Here is a 13693-nt window from a genome sequence, read left to right on the forward strand (position 1 = left end):
AAGAACTCAATAAATGAGATGAACGCATCAGGAAGCACTGGAAACAGCAAACAATACGGAAGAGAATTAATGAACTAAAACATCCGTTCTAAAACCCCTCGACGCCTTGAATTCATTTTGCACAATATGAAAACCTGCCATATTGAACAGATACTTTTCTCACTTCATTTTGTCACTCAAACATGTTGAGAACAGAGACCATGTTTCATAATTTTTAATACCTTTATTACATCCAGCGCAGTGCTCTGCACACAACCGGAGCTTGGATATTGCTTACCACATAACTTCAGCACAGACAAACTAGTTTCAGTATAGTTTCTCTTAATGATAGACTGATAGCTAAAAAGGAAACACACAATTAAAACACCAAGTTACATGTTCAACAAACATTTACTGACGGCCCAATTTGCACCAGCCCTATTGTGAGCATGACGGACAAGATGGAGGCGGCCTGCTGTGTGCCCCTCCCCCATTAGCTCACCCTCACGTCTGGTCATTCCACCTACAGACCATGGACCCTTGGGGGCCTTCCACAAGACAGGCTGTCTGCAGATCCTTAGCTGGCAAGGACTGGCTCAGAGCAAGTCTCATATGTATCTATACGATCTTACGCTTCCAATGGATGCTGATGCTATGGTGATTAATGTGCACATTTCCTTAAAAGCATCACTGCGGAGTAGCTATCGGTCATTGTATATTTCCCCAAGCAGAAGATGCTGATTGGGAAGACATTTAAACAAAATATTTATACATTTATAAAAGTACACATGAAAACATTGTAAACATCTGCGGTGAAAGCTTTAAAGTTTTAAGAAAATTGAAAGTTTTAAGAGCCAAGAAATCACTTTGGAAAAAGAGACCCATAGGACTCTTCGAAGAATTACTAGCACCTCTAGCCTGTATGTCAGGTACAAATATATTTCCCAGATTTGCAAAGGACATAAAATATTTACTTATTTTATAAATATTTACTTATACAGAGAATCATTATGAATCATCACATTTACAGAGTTCAACTACTGACCGGAAACCAGAATTTTTTTCACTAGGCTAAGGCTTGCCAAAACTTTCTCTTTGAGGACCTTTACCCCAAGCAGACAAGATGCCCCCCAAAACTAAGTGTTGGGCCTCGAGCCCCAATGGGCTGCTACATGCTCAACAATTCTTCGAAGTCTCCTGTTTTATCTTAAAACTTCATGTGAATTTTTCCATAATATTACTTATTTTAAATGTGATATAAATTACTGAACTACTCAATTTTTAAAGAAAATTAATGTTTTAAAATTAATATTTCAAGGAATATAGGTCATTTAAAATACAGAGCTATAGACTGTGATTCCTTCATATATGTAACAAAGAACAATAAGTTTATTGTATGTGTAGGCAGGAAGTGGGAGCAACACTGAGGAGTCTCCCCCCTGAGAATGGAAATAAGACAGTCCCTTGATATCAAACAATAAGAAACATCATGGATAAGAGAAGCAAGCAATCATACACAAGGAGATGGCGCCCAGGCAGGCTCAGATGAGACAAGGCTGCAGTACTGGCACATCTACTTGGAGCGCCAATGAGAAGCCGATGTGAAGCAGCAGCTACTGGCGGCGAATCTCTAGCATCATCCAAGGGAAGACGGTACCCTGGTCCATAAACATGAGTATCTATCTGCAGGGAGATGGAGGCATGAGACAACTTGCTTCTCATGCTCAGAATCCATGCTCACCAAGTAACCGGGCGATCATAATTTGGCTTCCCAAGAAGATCTGCCTAAAGGGAGAGAATGATTGATAGTTATATTTCACACTGTAGATTTAAACACTAACACTAAAAAACATCAGTTACTGTTGAGCTTGGCTAATGTGAATTTGCTACGAGATAGTTCCACTCTCCATGTGCTGACATACTAGGTCTGTGAGCTTGTACAGATCTTAGTCAGACCATGGAAGCATCTAATTTGCCAAGGTAATGCCACCTCAGGTAAGTGGCCAGTTGACCTTCCCCAGGTAACACTCAGCTCTGTTCTCAGCACACTTCTCTACCCACACCGTCCAATGTGGCAGCCACAAGCCACACGCAGACACGGGACAGTTGAGAAAAGTGGCTAGTGTGAATTGAGATACGCTAGAAGTGGAAAATACATATCAGATTTCAAACACTTTATACCAAAAAAAAATAATGTAAAACATCTCAATTTTTTAATAATGACTACATATATATATATATATATATAGGAATAGATGGTATTAAAATTAATTCCGTTTCATTTTCCTTTTTTAAATGTGGCTATTAGAAAACAAAACCACTCATGTGGCTCGCATTATGTTTCTCCTGACCGTCACTCTTCTAGGCAAATGATGACAATGTCTGACTTTAAAGTCTGCCTTCTAAAGACAGAAGAGGCACTGTGGTACTTTTCTTACATTGGTATCAACCAAGAAAAATTAAGTGCCATTTCTTATTACTTTAAAAAGACCAGTACAAGTAAGTATTTCAGTACGTGCAAAGGTGCAGTTTCCAGCTGTGGGACAAAAGGCTGTGGGGTCAAGAGGCCTGGGCTCAAGCGGGCCTCTACCGGGCATGAGTCAGGACCGAGCAAACTGCACGAGTCGGCCTCGGCCCGCTCTCTCGGGAGGTACAAGTAGTCATCACCCCATCGGCCGGCGCCTGCACCCAGCTCTGCCTAAGTAACACCTGTGAGAGGATGCTGGAGCCGAGGAGCTACGTCTTTGCCTAGCAATTTAGCATTATGATTTCCAAAGGATTGAACTATAAGGTAAATATCAAAGATAAAAATGTAAAAAGATAAGTTTTTATTCATCAAAAGTTAACAGCAACAGGCACATATTAAAATGAGTTTGGCAAAGCCTTTACAAACGGCTTTACACTCAAGCTTTCTTCCAAGAAAATGGCTGTTGCAACAAACTGTAAACATAATTAATAAACAGTCTTTTACAGTAACAAGGGAAATACAAGTGAACTAAAAGAAAGCACCAGTTTCTCTTAAAACTAGATTACAGTTGTGCTTGCTATACATAAAACAATTTAAAACAAATTACAAAAGTGGAATGTTTTAAGTTTAAAATTAGTCCTTAGATTTTGTCCTAGAAAACATCTGTTCACATCAAAAGGCCCGTCAAAGGGTAACGTTTCATCAAAGGGAGGGACAAGAAAACAATGCACTTTTTTCCAAATCAAAACAAGAAGTTTGGTCACTTAGCTTTGTGCATAGTTTAAGGCAACTGGAGCGATCAGTTACAGCTGTCCTACCTTCCCCTCCCCCTCCCAAGTGTGGCTGCTCGTTATGTCACATTCTAAAATAAATAAAGTTTACATCTCAAATCCTCTCCCACATGGATAAATAGAACACATGCACAGTCATACATGCACGACATGCACGCAAACACGCGTCCATCCATTCACACACAACATACCTCTCACTCACGGCAGCGAAAGGGACTTTAGTACCTTGCTCTGAAGGACACACTTCCCCATCCCACTTTATTTCAGATTGGCAAATACCCTGAGCTGAGTATGGTGTTTTAAACATTCCACCTTTTCTTGCATGTGCAGGTCAAGTGTACAGTAGTGAAAACAACATGCAATGTCTTCACTGCAGAATCATAATACAGCTAGGACACTGGTGTTCTTCCCCTCCCGCCCCGAATTAAAAACAAATAGTTAAAAAAATTGCATTGCCAAACAGCAGTGGAGTGAAAGCTTGGCGGCACTCTATGATAAACGCACAGTTTCCAGTGCAAAAATAAAACTACAGCAAACGGGAGGCTCTGGTGGCGTCCAAAGAAGAAAAAAAGGCAAACCAGGGGAGAAGAGCTGCAGTGGAAAGTTTGATCTTTAAAATTTTTAGTGGTTCCTTCACGATTATGCTCCAAGGCAAATGCAGAACCAGTACTTCAGAGCTGATTTGTAAACACTGAGTCTTGCCGGACGCAGCAGAGGCTGGGCCTTTCACATTTCCGTTTTCTCAGAGAGAACCTCGTGGAAGGTGCAGACACACAATGTTGCATCCGACCGGTTGAATTCCAAGAGATTTCTGCTCAAAGATTCAGTTCGAGCTTCATGGTTCCACGACGAAATGCTCTATGAAACACGTGGCACGTGGCAGGATGTCCTTTGTTCCCCCTGCTGGGCTCTGGCATTCGAGGCTTCGTGTGAAAGCCAAATGCATATTGCTGCTGTATGTTCAGGTTTCAACTGAAAAGTGGGTTCCACTGACCCAACAGAGGAAATCTTGGAAATAAATAATGCTGGCATCATTCACTCGGAAACCTCGGCAGTCAAAGTAAGTTCTCTCACCTCAAGACCCCACTTCACATTTCTAAAAACCTCCGGGAGGCAGTCTGTCCTACTGATATGGGGTTATGATAACCGATTTTCCTGAGGTAATAACTGTGAGTTCAACTCCTCAAACGCAGCATCAGTGTCCTCACTGCTGGCCTGTTCTCTCTGCAGTCCCTTCCAGCTGGCTTTATTCAGCCCCACGTGTCCAAGCATTGTCTGGGACAGCCTGCTGTTGGAAAACCGGGCCCATTCTGTGAATAAGGGCTCCACTAGGTAAGTCATAAAACCTTGGGAAAACGAGAGAGAAAGGTTATCAGCATATGCTCCAAACTTTATCTCTAAAACATCTATATAGTGTTTATCCTTAAGTCCTATTTCAGTATTACTGAAACCTTATTTTTCAAAAGATTCTATATGGATGTGTCGTCACCTTAAATTTTTCTGAAGAATCTGTTAATGTAACTCATTGGAACTTTTTAAGTAAAAGTGAACTAACAACCCTATCAAACCTTTTCTGATGGTGCTTCGCAGCTGCAAAACCACATCCCCTTCCTTAAGCAAACACAGGGGCCCCATGGGCTCCGCGGATGGCAGGGAGCAACCAGTGTGAGGGGCCGGTCGATAAGACAGCTGGAAGCTAACAGGGGAGCCCTCCAAGAATGAGGGAACAAGGCTTGAACTGAAGGGAGCTAGGGGTGGTTCCCTGTTTTACACCCTCAGGGATGTAATCTTCACACCTGGTCATGATTACAATCGGCCATTCCATTCAACTCAGAATTTATGAAGTCAAAACTTGTGACAAAAATTGAGTCAAAAAAGAACGGAAATTCGTGTAAACCATCATTAAAGCGAACATCAGAAGTGTGCCAGGGTCCTACTTTATAACAACTCGCATAACTGACCCCCCTTCATTCCCAGTCAGAAAAGAACCGTGAGTAAGTGCAGGGCCGTCTGCATCTTCAGGTTATACAGCACTCAAGTGAACACTGTACGGGATTTAAAGCCACAGAGTATCTTAACACTGGGTGGAAAGAAACCTCTCAGAAAATACCTTATCAATTAAATCATATGTATTGGGAAAAACAAATCACATTATCTTCCTAGACGTTGATCTGTTAAGGACAGGGAAAATGTACATTCAAATTCTATCACTGCTCATGTAAACCAGTTTTTAAAATTTTCAGCTTCTCCAAAACCTTTTTTTTCTCTGCGGCAGAGGACACACTGACCACAGACAACACAAGTTCCATTTAGCCAACAACAACAACAAAAATCTCACTGAAATTAAAGTAGTCGGCATCCATTACTTTTATTCAAAAAAAGTCATCTATGGTCTGATGGTTGAGTTTTTTTAAGTGCACGAATTACAGTATCTGAAGTAGTTATGATATCAGAAACGAGGCTTCCTTTCATTTTTGTTCCCTTCACACATGTTGGCCGAGCCCCTACCCTATGCCACGCACTACCCTAGGGTGGCTAAGGGACAGAGCGGTGAGTAACACAGGAAGAGATCTGCCCCCAAGGGGCTCCGTCCTGGTGAGGTAATGGAAACATGTCATCATGGCAGTCGAGGAACACAGCAGTTTTTCGCCTTATACCAATCCATCAGGCTGGACCAGCCACCCAAAGCCCTGCCTTTGCCAGGTGCCACAGCTAAGGCACGAGCAGCTGAAGTTCTGTAGCCAAATGAAGAACCTCATTACCATAGGTTTTACATGACTCATCCTAATTGATTCTCCTGTTGTTCTAACTTGAGAGCTTTTGGATCCTGGGCCTCTAACAGCCAACAAATTAACTGTTACTTCTGGCTCTATGATAAGGTAAAATTAAAGTCTTTTATTGTACTGCACCCTCTTGAAGGGTAGGGCTCTATCCATCAGCTGCTCCACCACCTGTGGACCCATTTAACTGCACTAGCCCACACGCCTCTATCTTATCCTCACATCCCTCCGGAGGCCTTCTCAGAAGCCTTGCTTGTACCTACTACATGGTATTCTTATTCACCGAAACTAGTATTCCTGTCAAAGAAGAGACCTGTATTAATCAAACATGGCTTCTAATTACTGACCTCCATGCTGGCTCCAAGTAATCACTGCTTGGCGTAGTATTTATTCTAATAGTTACACAATCTACCCTAGAAACAATCTTTCCAAGCCCCATGTTAGCTAGTATTTGATGTCAGAAAGACCAACCAACACCTGTTAACTGTATAAATTGGGAAAACTGAAAAAAGAGAACAGCCATACTTGTCTCCTGGGATGGCTGTGTGGAGTCAGTGATGTCAACTATTGTTGTCACTTACCTCATCCCTGTCCCTCTAAAAACCCATCTGAGATGGACAGTTTAAGGGATCTAGTTCCCTTTCCCTTTTAAAACATTGCCATTTTTTAAAACTTCATTGGCAAGTTCTCCCATTAATCTGGGGAGTGATGTTCTCAGCCAAAAGCACATTTAAAGTGGCTGGAGTGAGTTTCCTGCCCGTTCACTACTTTCGGTTCCCTTTCGCCTGTATTTCACTTGTTCTTTTGCATTCGAAGATAATTCTACTTGAGAATTATCTGTATTTCAAAGCAGCTGTATTTCTTGCTTGTCCCACCGGCCTCCCCCGCTCTCCTGGCCAGTCGGCGCCCCTCACTTTCAGCCCAGTCCTCACGCCCACTCATCCTCTGCAGTCCAGCCAGTCACGGCCACTGACTCCTACGTGAGGGCCCCTGGCGACTGCGATGGGAGCAGCACAGTCCCCTTTTCAAAGTACTATGCCACTGTACTGTGCTATCTTCTAAATTTCTAGAAACTTTCCTCTTTCTGAAGTTTGTGTATGCATTTCACTACGTTCAACCTAATTCTCAAAGGCCCTGTCCCGTGGCAGCCTGACCCTGCCTGGCCATTTCCTGCGCCAACAAGGTCATTCCTGACTGCCCTTCCCCCACCTCAAGGACTCTGCGGCTCACATCAGCTTTTCACAGCTTGCCAACCAATCAATGCTCTTATCTCTGTAGCTGTGTAGGAATGACAAGACTGTAGAAAACTGCCTGTTATGTTACAATCGGGGCTCAGCTTTGGAGAAGAATCTGCTGAGCCAATGCCAGCATCAATAAATGCTGCTTCCTGCCTTGGTGTCCCGTCTCGCGGTTCGAGAATCCCGCAGCAGTTCAACACCAGCTACCAAAACACCTTCGTCCTCGATACCTTTCTGAATCGCCCCTGCCACAGTCCTGGACCTTCCACTCGCCCAGCCCATCTCTGCCAGCTACAGCGGGCTGCACAGCCCTCGACCTTGGCGCACTCCACTGCGCTTCCTCTTACGGCCACGCTCCGCTCCGAACAGCTCCCAGGGTGCAGTGCTAGGCCTTAGGGATACGCCGCCAAAGGCCAGGCGATGGCCTGACAGGGAGAGGCACGTCTGGTGCCCTGGGAGCCAGGAAGAGGACTGACTGATTCTGCCTGGAGAGACTGGAGGTGGTTTCTGGAGGACATGACGTTTGAGGTGGATCGCCAAGAAATGGGGAGTCTGAGGCAGATGGGAAGGACTGGCAGGACGGAGGGTGAAGGAGCTTCGCGGACTTGGGGGACACCGAAAGGTCCCGAGGTGCTGTAGGTGAATAAGGGGGTAAGAATGAAAGGACCATTCGAGCTCAGTTACAAGAGGCCTGTGCAAGACGGGGATGATCAGACTCACGCGACAGGCAGTGAGAAGAGAGAAAAGCCGGCAACTGTGCAAACTGGTCTTCACGCCACAATCATGCTCAGTGGGCACCTTTTTCATTTTGAAATGACAGTCCCAGAATTATGCAAAAGAAGCTTCCACACGGGCAAATAATGTATTCTTTCAGTCTTAGAAAGTTACTGCTACCTGCTCTGCAAAAATTATGCTTTTTATGACCTAAGATCAAATGAGAGTAAATTATAAGAGCCAAAAAAAGGAAAAACAAGGGTAAAACTTTTTAATTATTTAAAAAAATAGAAATGAGCATAATTTTAATATTTTATATTTCAAACGTATATCTCTTCTAGGCAAAATTAAAATCAGTGCCCTTTTTCTGACCAGCCTGTATCTCAGTTTGTATAGTTACCAATCTGGATGTTGGCAACAGACTCGGTCTGACGATCACACAGTGGACTCACACCCAAACGGTACTTCTTTTCTATATCACCTGGAAATTAAAAAAAAAAAAGAGTTCTTAATTAGTAGAACATACCTACTGGTTAAATATATAACTAAAGTCATCTAGCCTGTAAATTCCTTAGGAAAAACATAACACATTTAATCCTCACGAGAGGACAACTTTTAAATGAGTCCTTTAAGTTATTCAAACACAGAAAAGGCTGCCATGCTGATTCCCAGATTCGATGGTGAGGGGGAAAAGTTTCACCAGGTGTCACCTCAACACTAACTCTGTGTTTTAATTTAAAACTTAGGTTTCTAAAAGGAAGGTGCGTGAAGTGAAGACCCTCAGTCCCTGTTTAAATTACGACAATGTCGCACACGTCCTGGCGTCTGGCCCCACCCAGGGGCCAGAGAAACCCTTCTGCTCAGCAGTTTCCAGCCTGACTGAGGTCCATTCATGAATGCATGCACTCACATCTGATGGTTCAAAAGAAAACTGTTAACTTTCAAAACAGACGTTCAATTTGTATATTACTGGTTATATGTACATCTACTATAAATTGTCACCAAAAATATCAAACATCTACCGCTAAACTCCTTATTTTACCCATACGATGCTGAAAAAATGAACTGAATAAGTGCGTCGTCACCCAGCACGGTACTCGCCTTGATGGAAGAATTCCTCTGTCACTTTTTCACTCCACTGCTTGCTTAGCTCCCAGGTCCGACAGGGGTTACAAATATCAGCGCATTTCAAAGCCATCTAGCAAGCAAAATGTTAAAACTGTTTTAAGAAAAAAAAGGTAAAATTTCAACTGTGCTAAGTTTAAATCACTCTAACAGTGGTCAAATGAACACCTAAAAACAACACAGTGCAACGGAAAATTGTTTTTTTACATTAAGTTTATGATACTATTAGGTCTACCAATCATTTCTGCAGAAATGCTGAAAGGCTGCTACCTTAATCACACGTGCTTGATAATACTGAAGAGCCAAGCGCAAGGACTGGATTAACCATAAAGCTACAAATAAATCATCCAATTCTCTTTCGTTTTTTAACGCGAGAACTTATTAAAGCAAAATGCTATTAGCTGACTGGCGCCCCAAACTTGCAAAAGTTGTTTTTGTCCGAGATCTTGAGCATGAAAAATATTAAAGCGATAGTGCTTTCCTAGGGAGCAGGCTCTCCTTCTGGAAAATATTTTACTAATGGAAGGAAACTCCATAGCTTTCTCTCAAGATTTAACCACGATGAAAGCTACACTAGAATATCTCATTTTCATTCTAACAGTCACCTGATTTACCCTAGAAATAAAATCCTTTAAGTCCCATTTTACCTGTAAGACCAAATGCCTATGTCTGGCATCTTCTAGGTGTAAGTCACCTCTATCCAAATGGGACCTAAACAACGACAGATATTCATTTTGGCGACTGATGTCGGTGGCTAGTATCAAAGCACCTATCTGAGTCTCCATTTGTTGCCTGGAATTAGAAAAATATAGAGAGAAAATATAAGACTTTCAATTAAACAGTTACTTCTTGATTTTCCTTCTTAAACTTAATACTCAAAGTTTTATAGAGCCCTAAGATATTCTAATTGCCATTCAAACTTTAACCTATTACAAAAATGAAACTTTAAAGAATGCATCAAAAAAACCAAAATAGTCAAAACTAAAACCAAGAGAGCTTGTAGAAAAATACCAATATGCAAACATTCTAAAAAGAGTGCCTTTATTTTGCCATCCGAGGTGGAATTATTTGCCTAATACAGATATTATACATATATTTGCCTAAAATGTATATGATTGGTATATTGTTGGAGAAAATCCTTTGCTGGGATGTGCTGAGGGCAAACAGCTTTCATTTTTGTTTTTTTTTTTTTTTTTGTGCCTGAGATCTGTAAGGCAGAAGGTTGGTTCAAATAGAGGAAGAGCCCATTCAACAACTCTCTCCTGTAGACATTTTAAATAAGATGCCTGATTAAATCCTGATGAAATTCCACCAAACGGTTTAATAAAATTTAGATTCAATTATATGTATAGCTGAACAGTTGTATAGGTAGTTGATAGCTGTATAAAATTGTATATGTATATTCAAGAATCAATCAGTTATCTACATGTCCATCCAAATTTTCTGGAAGGGAAAAGGTTACATGTTAATACAAATAACAAATACATAAAATATAAAAAACTGTCTCAACTCAAATAACAGGAGGGAAAAATTTGCCTTTAGTTTAAATGGGCCGTAGTAAACATTATCTTTGTATAATGATCAGTAAAGAGCTGTCAATAGAGTAACAGCTCACAATATCAAATATTAAATAAAACAAACCCTAAAGAGAACATGAAAGAATGCTATTGTGTAGTGTTCCTTATTTTCAGTTTTTATTTGTATTAAATCTGAGAATTCAACAGGTTCAATCATAAAGTACAAAACATGATAAAAAGTGAATAATGAAGCAAACTTTTAAATCTACTTTAAGGAAAAGAATTTATATATACAAGCACTGTAGGGTTTAAGCAATTTTTATATTTGTACTACAGCAAGAAACAATTTTACTTACCAGAAGTATTGTCATATCTCCAAATGGTATCCATGAATAAAGATTTAAAAAAATGAAAAGTAAAGTCCAGCTTTTTTCTTATGGTCATTACATAAAACACTTAAGTTTTTTTTTTTGTTTGTTTTGTTTTGTTTTTTAAATAAAGTTGTTTTAAATCATGAAAGGGAAAAAGGAAAGAACAATGACAATAACTTAAATTTTAATACCCAAACATATTTTTATGCCTCACCTTTTTCTAGAATTAGATGGTTTGTAACCACTAGCTGCATCCTTTCTCATTGAGGCATTCATTTTTAAAGGCTTTTTGTTTACGGACCAATGACATAACATTATGTTAACCACCATCACATTGAGCTCACTTACGTTAATGCTTTTTATTAGGCTTTCAAATGGCCTCCTTACTATTAACCTATTCTAAAAAATTAGTATTTTCTGTTCTTTCCATTCATTACTGTCTCCTATAGCTCCAGATGTGACTCCAGGACTATGCTACTGAGGATACAAAGCATTCTTTTTACTTATCAGTTTTGAAAACTTCCTGAAACAGATTTCAATCAATCCATTTATTACACAGACTGTTTACTTTCTATCTTATACTTACAACTTAAGGTTTTATTCAGATTAGCGTAAAATGGAAATACATAATACTATTTACGTAAATGAGCAGTAAACTGACTGACCCACTGTGTTTTTGGAGTTAATTTTACAGTACTCAAATATATGGAATGATCTTTCCTAATAATTCACTACAAAATATTGACTATAATGCAGAATAGGTTTAAATTACTAAAATTTTGATATAAATTTGTATAATTTACCCATTAAATGTAACAAAAACTGAAAACTGTGGAACACCTGAACAATGTAATTTTTAAAACTTTATAAAATTATTTTACCAAGTTAATTTCCATAGTTCATAGCAAACTAAATTTGCCTTAATTCAACCTACCTGCTCTCTAATGGCATGTGTGAGAATAAACCGGATTCTCTCAATAATCCCACTGCAGATCTCCAGTGGTGATTTTCCAGTACTGAGGTATTCTACAAAAAAGGGCATATCTGAGTTATTTAATAAGCTTCTTTCTGAACATAATGATTTTGATGAAAAAAATATTAATGTGGTTAAAATTCTAACATTTATTGAGAATTTGTTTACCGCTGTCATGTCTTAAAAACGTGTAACATTTTCTAGAATGCAAGAATATATTTTGATGATAAAACTGCACTAACCTTGTATAAAGTTGCCAAGTAATGGTTAGTTTTAATAAGGAAAGGTTGATTAACACCTGGATGGTCCAGATCATGAGTGGCAGCTGCAATTAAGCTCAGCAAGACATCCCAAGGAGTTACAGAACTGGCAAGCTAGAGTTGACAAAAGAAAAATTAATTACAGACATATCTGAAATCTGCTCTGTACCATTACAACAGTTTTGAATTGGCCCCAAATGGTAGTGTTGACAGTCTCCTCCCACTTCGTGTTTTTCAGACTGTTCATCAAAGCCACCAAGCGCCCGCCACGTGCTGCCTCGTCACCGCAGTCCCTGACCTGAGCACACAGAGTTCAGAGCGCCCACCCTCGCACTGCCGCATTCGAACAAGCTTAGTTAACATGGCAGCTAAAGTATAAACCACCTTTCTGAGAAAGAATGGCTTTAAAACAAACATAGTTTGTGGATTTTTATTACTGTAGCTACTCCCAAACAGAGAAGACCTATATGAGGTTAAAAAAAAAATCACTGTGGTAATGTTTACTTAACATGAGATCTATCAACAGATTTTTAAAGGTATAATATACTAGAAGACTGAAGGTGTTTATTTATCAACAAATTGGTTATTGGATTTCAAATAAGAATCTGAAGTGCAAGGTTATTTCTGAGGTCCTAATTTAAGGAGGCTACTAAGGAAATCACAGAGAAGTTTACATCAAGTCTGTAATAAAATCCTCTCCTAGTAGATGGACACGTTCAGACCAGTGTACACACTGAGGCATGTCAGAAAAGGCAACCTTTTAAGTATTACTCTCAATAATCATTTCTAATTTTGCTTGATACAATAATCACAATAAAAGTTGATTATGTGATTGAAAGTTTTATCAAAAACAATTAACCTTGAGCACATCACCTGCGTTTCATAAATCACCTGTCATTTTCTGGCCAACTTCTATTCACCGTCCCTTATCCTTGGCCTCCAGTTCCCTCCCGAGCAAGTGACCAGCTTGTGTGCCCGCAGCGCTTCACGTGTCCTGCCGTAACAACACTGGGCAGAGCATACTTTTATTCAGCTTTCCGTGAGGGTGACGCTCACTAAACTTGTATGACCTGGTGCCCTAACAGTAAAAACTGAACACACCGTCACCGTCGTAAGCGTACCTATAGGCTATGATGCTGAGCTAACGTATACTGCGCCTGATAAAACAAGGGTGAAATCTTTAAAAATATGAGATAAAAAATAAATTAAGATTCAAATTCTAAATATTTTCTTTCTATGCCAGAATGGATCATTTCCCATGCTGTGTCATTCACCTCTGAAGGAAAAAAATAAATCACTAAGGGCTTGAATTCCCTAGAAAACTATAAGCTGTTTGAAAGGAGAGGATGCCTTTTTGTATTATCTGTAATCGGTACATGGAGCAGCTCAGTGAAGGGGAGAAGATGAAGAAATTACTTCCTCTTGAAGATATACAAAAGCATTTTAAAAATTACAAACTGTTTAAAGCTCTGCATACT

At 40.0% G+C, this 13693-nt stretch overlaps 1 protein-coding gene across 9 annotated transcripts in view; it reads right to left on the bottom strand.

Annotated features, from left to right (window-relative positions):
- Positions 1–208: 208 nt before the first annotated feature.
- Positions 209–13693, bottom strand: part of PDE7A (phosphodiesterase 7A) — a 95264-nt gene continuing 81779 nt past the window's right edge. For 4 of the 9 annotated variants that reach the window (XM_039841755.1, XM_039841759.1, XM_039841761.1 and 1 more), the window contains 6 exons: positions 12198–12329; positions 11917–12008; positions 9742–9886; positions 9071–9167; positions 8370–8450; positions 2786–4583 (listed from right to left, as the gene is read on the bottom strand). In XM_039841755.1, coding sequence (XP_039697689.1) covers positions 4375–4583; positions 8370–8450; positions 9071–9167; positions 9742–9886; positions 11917–12008; positions 12198–12329 — 756 coding nt within the window. In that variant the 3' untranslated portion in view covers positions 2786–4374. Of the gene's footprint in view, positions 1765–2784; positions 4584–8369; positions 8451–9070; positions 9168–9741; positions 9887–11916; positions 12009–12197; positions 12330–13693 lie in introns of those variants that run through there. The other 5 variants (XM_039841760.1, XM_039841757.1, XR_005648327.1 and 2 more) reach the window with 4 other exon arrangements.

The sequence above is a fragment of the Pteropus medius genome, unplaced genomic scaffold (assembly GCF_902729225.1).
Source record: "Pteropus medius unplaced genomic scaffold, Ma_sr-lr_union100, whole genome shotgun sequence".
Lineage (NCBI taxonomy): Eukaryota > Metazoa > Chordata > Mammalia > Chiroptera > Pteropodidae > Pteropus > Pteropus medius.